Source organism: Oncorhynchus keta, chromosome 21 (assembly GCF_023373465.1).
Source record: "Oncorhynchus keta strain PuntledgeMale-10-30-2019 chromosome 21, Oket_V2, whole genome shotgun sequence".
Classification (NCBI taxonomy): domain Eukaryota; kingdom Metazoa; phylum Chordata; class Actinopteri; order Salmoniformes; family Salmonidae; genus Oncorhynchus; species Oncorhynchus keta.
The window spans coordinates 41,074,392-41,087,106 of NC_068441.1; the positions used below are offsets into that span (position 1 = coordinate 41,074,392).

At 42.0% G+C, this 12,715-nt stretch overlaps 1 protein-coding gene across 2 annotated transcripts in view; it reads left to right on the forward strand.

The window, feature by feature from the left end:
- The first annotated feature begins 3,623 nt into the window (after positions 1-3,623).
- LOC118400566 (pleckstrin homology domain-containing family G member 4B-like) overlaps positions 3,624-12,715 on the forward strand; it is an 81,807-nt gene continuing 72,715 nt past the window's right edge. Inside the window, exon 1 of one of the 2 annotated variants that reach the window (XM_035797547.1) lies at positions 3,624-3,954. In XM_035797547.1, coding sequence (XP_035653440.1) covers positions 3,952-3,954 — 3 coding nt within the window. In that variant the 5' untranslated portion in view covers positions 3,624-3,951. The remainder of the gene's footprint in view (positions 3,955-12,715) is intronic. The other variant, XM_035797546.2, reaches the window with a different exon arrangement.

Below are 12,715 nucleotides of genomic sequence, written 5' to 3' on the forward strand. Positions count from 1 at the left end.
ACAGATCCACAAAGAATTCGAAAACAAATCCAATTTTGATAAACTCCCATATTTACTGGGGGAAATTCCACAGTGTGCCATCACAGCAGCAAGATTTGTGACCTGTTGCCACAAGAAAAGGGCAACCCGTGAAGAACAAACACAATTGTAAATACAACCCATATTTATGCTTTTTTATTTTCACTTGTGTTCTTTAACCATTTGTACATTGTTACAACACTGTATGTATATATATATATATATATATAATATGGCATTTGTAATACGCAAGTAATTTAAGAGCCAATTCTTATTTTCAATGACGGCCTAGGAACAGTGGGTTAACTGCCTTGTTCAGGGTTAGAACAACAGATTTTTAACTTATCAGCTCAGGGATTCAATCTTGCAACCTTTCTGTTACTAGTCCAACGCTCTAACCATTAGGCTACCTGCCTCACCATGCCCCCTAAGTATGGTCACATGCACACAACAGTACGATTATTGTGAATAGTCAGATTAATATAATAGTTAGATTTAAACGTTTACATGCTTTGCAAGAAGTACGATTTCCTTAATAATAATTATAATAATAAGAGAACAGCTGAAACGCTCTCCATTCCAGTTACTTAATCTACATTATTCTTGTGTGGTTGGTTCAGAGAAGTAAAATCTTCTCTCTCCTTCTTAATGAAAATGTTTATAGGCTAAGTGCAGTCAAAAGCGTGATTTTCCTGTGTGTCATATATACAGTGCATTTAGAAACTGTTCAGACCCTTTACTCAGTACTTTGTTGAAGCACCTTGGCAGCGATTACAACCTTGAGTCTTCTTGGGTATGACGCTGCAAGCTTAGCACACCTGTATTTGGGGGATTCTCACATTCTTCTATGCAGATCCTCTCAAGCTCTGTCAGGTTGGATGGACAGCATCGCTAAACAGCGATTTTCAGGTCTCTCCAGAGATGTTAGATAGGGTTCAAGTCTGGGCTCTGGCTGGCCCACTCAAGGACATTCAGAGACTTGCCTGAAGCCACCCCTGCATTGTTTTGTCTATGTGCTTAGGGTCATTGTTCTGTTGGAAGATTAACCTACACCCCAGTCTGAGAACCCGAGAGCAGGTTTTCATCAAGGATCTCTCTGTACTTTGCTCCGTTCATCTTTCCCTCGATCCTGACTGGTCTCCCAGTCCCTGCCGCTGAAAAACTTCCCCAAAGCATGCTGCCACCACCACGCTTCACCATAGGGATGGTGCCAGGTTTCCTCCAGACGTGACACTTGGCATTCAGGCCAAATAGTTCAATCTAGTTTTTTTTCAGACCAGAGAATCTTGTATGTCATGGTCTGAGAGTCCTTTAGGTGCCTTTTGGCAAAGTCCAAGCGGGCTGTCATATGACTTTTATTGAAGAGTGGATTCCATTTCCTTCTGGAAGGTTCTCCCATCTCCACAGAGGAACTCTGGAGCTCTGTCAGAATGACCATCGAGTTATTGGTCACCTCCCTGACCAAGGCCCTTCTCCCCCGATTGCTCAGTTTGGCCAGGCAGCCAGATCTAAGAAGAGTCTTGATGGTTCCAAACTTCTTCCATTTAAGAATTATGGAGGCCACTGTGTTCTCGGGGACCTTCAATGCTGCAGAAAATTTGTGGTACCCTTCCCCAGATCTGTGCCTCGAACACAATCCTGTCTCAGAGCTCTATGTACAATTGCTTCAATCTGATTGTTTGGTTTTTGCTCTGACATGCACTGTCCATTGTGGGACCTTATATAAACAGCCTTTCCAAATCATGTCCAATAAATTGAATTTACCACAGGTGGACACTAATCAAGTTGTAGAAACATCTCAAGGATGATCAATGGAAATAGGATGCACCTGAGCTCAATTTCTAGTCTCATAGCAAAGGGTCTGAATACTTACGTAAATAATGTATTTCTGTTTTAGTTTTTTTTAAATAAATTTGCTAAAACAGTTTTTGCTTTGTCATTACATGTTATTGTGTGTGGATTGATGAGGAAGAAAGATAATTTAATAAATTTTAGAATAAGCCTGTAACGTAACACAATGTGGAAAAAGGGAAGGGGTCTGAAAACTTTCTGAATGCACTGTATTTCCACACTTTGAGGTTGGAATAATACTGTGAAATTTGGAAAACTATCCTAATGCCCTTTTAGTGTAAGAGCTGTTTGAAAAGACTACCTGACATTTTTGCCTGTTTTGCTAGAATTTAAGTTTTGGTCTGCCTGGTGACATCACCATTTTTATTGAAAACAATCACAGTGAGGTACTTCATTGTTACCCAGATTTGATTTGACATTGAGATAAAAATGCTGCATTGGTCCATTGAGGAATGTTTAGTCAGTCCTGATGTTCATCGCTCTCGACGACTGGAGAGAGAGAGCAGCCATATTAAATTTTGCCATATTCAAAGCACTTCACTTCCATTCCTTGTAGCTTTAAGCTGCGAGAAATAAACACTATTCTCTTTCTCTGTCTGTCTCTCTCTCAACGAAAATACTCAAGGAATGTTCAAGCAACCGCCGCTCACACACTAGCTCTTGACTTTCATTCACCATACCAGCAACCCCTCAGAAGTAGGCTACAGACCAGAGAGGGTGTAACCTTACATTCCATCATTCTGCTGTGGAAGCAGCTAGCTATAGCTAGCCTATGACTCTGCTAATGCCCTGCTGGTGCACTGGGCCATTTTCATTCGGCACTAAACGTAAGAAAAAAGGTTGGAAACACGGAGGTACTACCTGGTCCAAAAACGTTTTGCTAAGGTGTGCCATAATGAACTGGACCCTGGACGTCTCCTCTATGTCTTCTCTTCCAAGTGTTGTAACACTGGACAGTCTCATAGAGCAGAGGCTCTGTGCAGAGGAAATTAAAGAGGTTGCGTCCTAAAAATCACCCTATTCTCTATTTAGTGCACTACTTTTGTCTCTAGCCCTATGGACCCTGGTAAAAAGTTATACATTATGTAGGGAATAGGGTGCTATTTGGCAGGCAGTTTAAGCCTGCAGCAGCCACTATCCAGTAAAAAGAGGAGACTCTAAAGGGGACTAAGCTATGAAGCTACCCTCCCAAAGCCTTAATGATTAAAATAGACAGAAGGGGGTCGCTATAGAAGGAGGCGATATCAACGGTAGTGTGTGTTGTTATTGAGTGTGGGGAAGAGTGTATGGAAGGGTTTGTGTATGTATGTGTAAGTCGATATTTGAATACTCATTTCACTTTAGATCTCAATACAGACACACACTCATTTTAATACTTTATTGAGATCCAAAATGAAAAAAAGCTTTCAAGTGTGTGTCTGAGCACCTGTGTGTATGTGTGTGTGCCTGAGCACCTGTGTGTGTGTGTGTGTGTGTGTGTGTGTGTGTGTGTGTGTGCGCCTGTGTGTATGTGTGTGTGTGTGTGTGTGTGTGTGTGTGTGCGCGTGTGCGTGCGTGTGCGTGTGCGTGTGTGCCTGTGTTTGTGTGTAAGAAAGAGAGAGAGAGCGAGAGAGAAAGAGAATCCCACACTGGTCTGAAGCTACTGCTTCCTCTGAGAAAAAGCCTGAAAAGCCTAGAGGGATTTTCTTCTGAAAGGAAAAGCTTTTCTCCTCCCCCTTCTCAGGCATTTTCTCTTGCTCCCTCTTTCTCCTGCGCTCCCACTTGCTCCAAAAACACAGTGCTCCCAGAGAAGCTGAAATGTGGAGCCAGTGAAGCAATAGGCAGCTAGACACTTCATAGCTCTGAGCTCAACTCACTGAAACGGGAAAGCCACTAACGAATGGGAGTTTTCCTTCTTATTCTGGGTTGCAGACCACTAACTGTCATGTCGACCTTCCTTTATTGATGGCAGGAACTTAGCTATTGAGAAACATGGCAAGAAGACCCCTCTCTCTCTGGAGTCCAATGGAATTTATCTGGACTGGATTATAAAGAAAAATGTGAAGAAAAATTCATTGGGATAGAAGAGATACTGTCAGAAAGATGGTAATGAAAGGCACTTTTTCTATTGGGCTGTCATGTGGTTTTGTTTCAGTTGTCTCATGTTACAGTACTTCTCCAGGTCTATGAGTTGTGGTGCTCCACTGACCTACTGAGTCAATAACCTGCGGGTTTGAACGAGTCCGTGTTGTCTTTCTCAGTGGCTTCTTCTCTAATGCATGAATGGAGAGTGTTCTGTATGCATTTTATTATTCAAAGCATACTGTTGGCAAACTAAGATATAGAGTACAGTATGGATTTCATAGATGAATAGCAAAGCAAGATAGCCTACTACAGCAGCAGGTGCTATGTTTTTGTATCGCCTTGATAATGTTGATTAAAAACGTATAATCTGAAAGAAATAAGTGAACGCTCACTACAAGTATTTACCAATTTCGGTCTCCTAAAACAGTTGCAGATATTACATGTATTGTCCCTAAAGCACAATGTACTGTATGTTGTTAGGGACACTACACTATTTCATGCAGCTAACTGAACACATCATCTCAAGCCCCTCAGGTGTCCTCCACTACTTAAGAGAGAGAAAAGAAGCTGCAGTACCGTGTTTTTTTTATGTTGCGACTGCAAAACTTCAGCCCTTTGTTTCGAATTGAATTGATATGAATTGCACTCATCAACGGGATAACCAATGACAGTACAGGGGCTAAGCAGGAGTATTTCTCACACTGGGCAGTATACAAGGCAGAGTGCTTTGCATTTTGGAATAATGTGATTCTTCAGTTCAGTGAGCTGCTTCTATAAACTCTGTCAAAGTCCGGCCCAGAACCCCACAGAGCCCTTTCTGTCTGTTAGGGACTAATCCTGGTAACAATGGGGACTAATTAATGACAGCGGTTCAACCACATGAAGAAGCCGAAAGTGGTGCGACCACTGAGACATGAATGGGGTTTTGGAAGGATGTGGCCTTTTTAAACTTTTCTGGAGATGTTTTTGGCTCTATGATGTTGGAAGGAGGAAGACGTAGCGGATAGCTTTAGTGGACCAGCGCTGAGATTGGAGTCAATCAAACATGTGCCAAGATCCTGGAATCTGAGTAAACAAAAGCTGCAGACGATGATTGTTTTCAACGCATTCTCAAAGCAAAAACTATGACGTCTGAATTTGTCTGATCATTTGCATAGCTTATAACGTGCATTGTTTTGCAGTGCATGTTCATTTGATCAGCCTCCAGTTTTTGGCACTGCAGGGTTGATTGAATCCCAAGCCAAGTGATACCATACATGAAATATCTGTTCCACTTTCCGTTTGCATCGTTGAATGTTACAGTAACTTCCCTGCAACCTTGAGAGGGAGGTAGCAGCTCTAGACATACCTCTGTAACTTCCTTTCCATGGTTTGTCCCTTAGTTACACATCTAATGTAGGCTTCACTCACAGGTGCTACAGCTCAAACCATTCCTTGGGAAATTGTGTGACTGTATGGCTGCAATGTTCTTAGAACTTCCTACACTGTGACTGACGATATCGTCACGTTCGGCCCACCTGATTTACATTTGTTATCCTATCAGTTGAAATTATTCGATTACCATACTGTGCCTGTTCTGGTTTTCCATTTTCCAAGCTCAATGCTGTTATACAGTAATACTGCATGTTAGTCATTCACTACTTACTTGTCTGTTTGTTCAATACATGACAAATCACCATGTCAAGTAAACGATTGACTAAGAAAATATAAAAATTCCTATCAAACTTCCTTGGGTCTAGATGCCACATCAGCATGTGTGCACCAGTCAAACACAACTTGGAGGTCTGATGCCGAACAGATTGTATTTGGGACACCACGCCAAAGGGTTTGTCATGGGATTCAAACTTTATTCAAACTTCATGTAAATGATCAACCCCAGGGCCTGAGCAGCTCTTTGGGACCAATTCTCAACAGTTCAAAGTCAACAAATGTTTATTGACAGCTGAACACGTCTCTCCATTGCTCATAAATGACTGTGACACAAACAACAGAGAGTACAACATACAGTATGAGAAGGTCATGAATTTGACAGGAATACAGGTCAATGATTTGGTTGAATCTCGAATTGTTGGCTATAGTATATCATACATTGTGGAACACTTTCTTGGCATGTGCCAACACTACTTGACTCACTGAATCAACCCTATTGATACAGTAAGTTATGTGAGAACTACTTTGTCCATTAAGGATATTTCACAATACCATAGCACAATACAACAACATGATGCTCAAAAGTATGAAGTTGTGGGAACGTATGTTTTTGGTTTTATATTGGTTGTGGGAACGGAGCCATAGGTGTCCTTAATTAATCAGAGAGTGTTTTAATCACTCTGAGAACAGAAGTGAACTTTTCACCTGTTCTGGAAACATTTATTTTTAGGCTGCAGGGAGGTTCTTAGAACATTTTTACTCTGGTTCCTTGAAAGATTTCCTGGGATCTCTTTTATTAAGAGGTATTGGAATAACTTCTTTAAAACTTTCACTGAACGTTTCAATAAAACACTATTAATAACACTGCTAGTTTATTATTGGATTCACATAATTTTTTATTTTTTACTTCAAGCACATATAGGACACATTAAAATTCAGTTCCTTAGGCATTAATCCAGCCTGGTCAATAGAAACAGTATTCTATTTCGGATGTTTGAAAAGGTCTTGAGGACGTCGATATATGCCTTCCTTGGTGCTCAACCCCCCAAAAACAAACAAAAACAAGAAAACAATGACACAACACTGGGCACCAACTCTTGAGACTTGGCACTAGAGCATGCTGCTTGGCACTAGAGCATGCTGCTTGGCACTAGAGCATGCTGCTTGGCACTAGAGCATGCTGCTTTGACCATTGCGCCACAGCAGTTCACAAGGCGGAAAACAGCTAATTGTTTTAAATATTTTGTTTTAAGCCTTCCCCAAACCATAGCCCTAACCTTAAACTTGAAATAAATGCCTAAATTTAACCCTTTGAGTTGTTTCTATTTTAACGCTGCATCCACACGGAATTAACCCTATAACCACGTGGAATTAATGCACCTAAAAATTGACTTTCATCCATAATAAAGCAAATTGCCTTGGTTTTTCTAATGACTGCCTCGCCTGGTTCACCAACTACTTTGCAGACAGAGTTCAGTGTGTCAAATCGGAGGGCATGTTGTCTGGGTCTCTGGCAGTCTCTATGGGGGTACCACAGGGTTAAATTCTCGGGCCGACTCTTTTCCCTGTATATATCAATGATGTCGCTCTTGCTGCAGGCGATTCCCTGATCAACCTCTACGCAGACGACACCATTCTGTAAACCTCTGGCCCTTCCTTGGACACTGTGCTAACTAACCACCAAATGAGCTTCAATGCCATACAACACTCCTTCCGTGGCCTCCAACTGCTCTTAAATGCTAGTAAAACCAAATGCATGCTTTTCAACCTTTCGTTGCCCACAACCGCCCGCCCGACTAGCATCACCACCCTGGATGGACTATCCTACCGATCCTCGACTTTGGCGATGTCATCTACAAAATAGCTTCCAATACTCTACTCAGCAAACTGGATGCAGTTTATCACAGTGCCATCCTTTTTGTTACCAAATCACTGTATACCACCCACCACTGCGACCTGTATGCTCTAGTCGGCTAGCCCTTGCTACATATTCGTAGCCAGACCCACTGGCTCCAGGTCATCTATATGTCTATGCTAGGTAAAGCTCCGCCTTACCTCAGCTCAGTGGTCACGATAACAACACCCACCCATAGCAGGCGTTCCAGCAGGTGTATCTCACTGATCATCCCTAAAGCCAAGACCTCATTTGATAAACAAATCAAAATATATTTTATATTTTTTGATTCTTCAAAGTAGCCACCCTTTGCCTTGATGACAGCTTTGCACACTCTTGGCATTCTCTCAACCAGCTTCTTGAGGTAGTCACCTGGAATGCATTTAAAATAAGAGTGCCTAAATAAATGCTTCACAAGAGTTCAAGTAACAGACACATGTCAATGTCAACTGTTCAGAGGAGACTTAGTGAATCAGGCCTTCATGGTCAAATTGCTGCAAATAAACCACTACTAAAGGACAGAAATTAGAAGAAGAGACTGGTTTGAGGCCAAGAAACACCAAAAATGGACATTAGACTGGAGGAAATCTGTCCTTTGGTCTAATGAGTCAAAATGCATGATTTTTTGTTACAACCGCCATGTCTCTGTGAGACGCAGAGTGGGTGAACGGATGATCTCCACATGTGTTCTCACTGTGAAGCATGGAGGGGAGGTGTGATGGTGTGGGGGTGCTTTGCTGGTGGCACTGTCTGGGATTTATTTAGAATTCAAGGCACACTTAACCAGCATGGCTACCACAGCATTCTGCAGCAATATGCCATCCCATCTGGTTTGCGCTTAGTGGTACGGTACTATAATTTGTTTTTCAATAGGACAATGACCCAACACACCTCCAGGCTGTGTAAGGGCTATTTGACCAAGAAGGAGGATGATGGAGTGCTGCATCAGATGGCTGGCCTCCACAGTACCCCGACCTCAACACAATAGAGATGGTTTGGGATGAGATGGACCACAGAGTGAAGGGAAAGCAGCCAACTAGTGCTCAGCATATGTGGGAACTCCTTCAAGACTGTTGGAAAAGCATTCCTCGTGAATCTGTTTGAGAGAATGCCAAGAGTGTGAAAAGCTGTTATTGGTATACTTTCAGAGATTGTTGAATTATTGCTGTCTATCCCAGTTTTAAGTTAATGTGGTGTAATGCATCCGCATGAATCCTGTGCTCTCCATCTTGTGATAATAGAACTGTTGTAGCCAGCGAAATGCACTTCACAGCTCGCCCACCTTTTAGCCGCAGAGAGATCTTGGCATTAGCAGAGAACAAGACAAAAACACAGCAACTGTCAGTGCCGTTCACCCACATAAACATACACACACATACCACCCACCAGTGTCTCCACACTCAGTGTTTACTGAAGGCAAAATCATTCACTGTGATACCTGGAGTGCAAAGACTAAATGGGATGCCTTACGGGCTAAGACTACCCCTATTAGCGCTGCGTCCAACGCTTTGGCCTTTTTAACTAGGTGAAGGGTACTCTGGGAACCATTACTTACAACTCCCCAAAAAAGCTCAGAGAATAGCTTGGAGATGAAAAAATACAGTGTTTTTTCATGATAAGTGGGTCGTCAGTATTCAGCTGTCAAAAAAGTGCACGGAAAAAAAAAACACATGAACAATTTCGTGGTAAAGGAATCGGAGTCAGAGTAATTCTGCCCAGATATGAAAAACATATATATTTTAAAAAGCTGCCTGATGTGTTCCTCTCACAATAGGATATTTTTCTTTGGGTTGGGTTGCCAGAATTGGCATGTGAACCAGTTCCACAGGTGTGCAACTTCGCCAGGCATTGGTGAAGGGGTTGAGGTGTAAGGATGCAGGGGCTCACTTTGAAAACTTTAAATAATCCTTCCTTCCTTCAAATTATAAATCAATATGATTCGATAGATGAAAGCTAGGTTAAACTTGAACTTTTACCTAGCAAGTGTGACAGGTTAAAGGACATATTCATAGCCTGTTATACATTGAAAAGTATTAGTAAGTTCATAGTATGTGAGGATCTTAAAACATCTAAGGTTAAAAAGATGCATTCAGTATTAGTTGATAGAGATTGATAACATTCATATAATTGTGTTAAAGTTCAAATCTGTCAAAGGGTACGAATTGTGAGAGTAATGTGTAAACGTTATATTGATTACTTTATTTTGTGGTGCCTAAAAGTGTTAATCTGTGATCTACGAAATGCTCTTAATCTATGAGCCGGAGATCGATTGCTCTGGTCTCCACGCATATTCCTGGGGAAATTCGCGGTCTTTTCTCATTGAACTAAATGTTGACTTGAGAATACAACACCGTATCACTCTCGTGATTATTTCTCCCCTGTTTTCAGGTACTTTATTGATGATAAAAATAGTCATTTAAATGTTATAACTAGCGAAGATGTCAAGAGTGTTTAAGGTGTGTTTTAGTAACGTCTTGAGGAAGTTAGAGTTAAGTTTGAAGAGAGTAATATTAGCCCTGCTCGGTTGAAGTGAAGGATAGCGTAGTACTGAGAGTAGCTGCCATTTTATGTCGATTGTGAATGAACATGAGTGTTCTTAATAAGATATTTTGCTGTGTTATTTGTATAATCGCCTCGGTTTTTCGGATGACTGCCTTGCCTGGTTCACCAATTACTTTGCAGACAGAGTTCAGTGTGTCAAATCAGAGGGCATGCTGTCCGGTCCTCTGGCAGTCTCTATGGGGGTGCCACAGGGTTCAATTCTCGGGCCGACTCTTTTCTCTGTATATATCAATGATGTTGCTCTTGCTGCGGGCGATTCCCTGATCCACCTCTACGCAGACGACACCATTCTATATACTTTCGGCCCGTCATTGGACACTGTGCTATCAAACCTCCAAACGAGCTTCAATGCCATACAGCACTCCTTCCGTGGCCTCCAACTGCTCTTAAACGCGAGTAAAACCAAATGCATGCTTTTCAACCGACGCTGCCTGCACCCGCATGCCCGACTAGCATCACCACCCTGGATGGTTCCAACCTTGAATATGTGGACATCTATAAGTACCTAGGTGTCTGGCTAGACTGCAAACTCTCCTTCCAGACTCACATCAAACATCTCCAATCAAAAATCAAATCCAGAGTCGGCTTTCTATTCCGCAACAAAGCCTTACCCTAGTAAAACTGACTATCCTACCGATCCTCGACTTCGGCGATGTCATCTACAAAATGGCTTCCAACACTCTACTCAGCAAACTGGATGCAGTCTATCACAGTGCCATCCGTTTTGTCACTAAAGCACCTTATACCACCCACCACTGCGACTTGTATGCTCTAGTCGGCTGGCCCTCACTACATATTCGTCGCCAGACCCACTGGCTCCAGGTCATTTACAAGTCCATGCTAGGTAAAGCTCCGCCTTATCTCAGTTCACTGGTTTGGCAACACCCATCCGTAGCACGCGCTCCAGCAGGTGTATCTCACTGATCATCCCTAAAGCCAACACCTCATTTGGCAGCCTTTCGTTCCAGTACTCTGCTGCCTGTGACTGGAACGAATTGCAAAAATCGCTGAAGTTGGAGACTTTTATCTCCCTCACCAACTTCAAACATCAGCTATCCGAGCAGCTAACCGATCGCTGCAGCTGTACATAGTCTATAGGTAAATAGCTCACCCTTTTTCACCTACCTCATTCCCATACTGTTTTTATACTGTTTTTATTTATTTACTTTTCTGCTCTTTTGCACACCAATATCACCAATATCTCTACCTGTACATGCCCATCTGATCATTTATCACTCCAGTGTTAATCTGCAAAATTGTATTATTCGCCTACCTCCTCATGCCTTTTGCACACATTGTATATAGATTGCCCATTTTTTTCTACTGTGTTATTGACTTGCTAATTGTTTACTCCATGTGTAACTCTGTTGTCTGTTCACACTGCTATGCTTTATCTTGGCCAGGTCGCAGTTGCAAATGAGAACTTGTTCTCAACTAGCCTACCTGGTTAAATAAAGGTGAAATAAAAAATAAATAAAAAATAATGGGTTTTCTGTTATGTAATGTGTTACTTTTGTGAAATGATTGAACTAAATGTTGACTTGAGAATACAACACCGTATCACTCTCGTGATTATTTCTCCCCTGTTTTCAGGGGCGTAACACAAAGCATTTCAAGATATTCAAGGAAAGGAGGAATTAACAATGCAATATCAAACTATTAAGGATTTTTCATTTAAATCATAAGCATTGTTGCTTTTGCCCATTGTCCTCAGAGGCATGGCAGAATACAGTATGGGGCTTAATGTATTTTATTCATCTGTAACTCCAGATTCACATCAAATCAAATTTATTTATATAGCCCTTCGTACATCAGCTGATATCTCAAAGTGCTGTACGCTTATGAAGTTTGGCATGAACACAGGGTACAGAGGGACCCTAAAAAAAATCTTGTTGCTAACCGTGGCCACTGCTCGTATCAGATCATTTGTATTTTCCCTTGAATCCCAGCACACCCACAGGCACCTCCTTTTAATAGCGGCCCTTCCGAGGACAAAGACAAACAAAACATCAGACACCCCTGACACTGCCGGAGAGTCTTAGAGGCTAGTTAATTAAAACTAGTGCTGTATACAGTAGGCCAAATCCATTTGCTAGCAACACAACATACAAGACTTTGGTAAAGCTAGATAGATGGATGGATGGATGGATGGATGGGTGGATGCACGCAGGGACGTGTCTTGTTGGGGGCCTTCTTTATTAGGCGGGTTCAGCTTTAAAAGAATTTACAATGGCTTAGTTAAATTGTGTGCCCCTTTGCCAAAGCCCTGAGCCATGGTTTACAACAGGGCCTCAGACAAAGACAGTACTGTCCCAACAACCAACGAGAGTAGCTCTCTCCTGAAGAAATAGAGGAAAAAGAGAAAGAAAGGAGGGGGTGGGGGAACATGCTGGGAACAGGGAGCATGCTGGGAACAGGGAAGGAGTTGTTGCACATTGAAAGCTTGAAATACAGACCCTCTTATACCTTAAATCAGTTTGTTCTTAGTTTATTTGCAAATGTGCTGCCCACGTATTATACATGTGTTCGCTAAAACAAGTATCTTGCCCTCTTTACAGCCCATTTACTGTATATCATACTGTCCTAAGTTGCTCTAAATGCTGATACATGAGGGATACGGCACAAGTGACACAAAGTGCATAACTCGAAAATAAGCCATACACCCCGAGTAGGGCT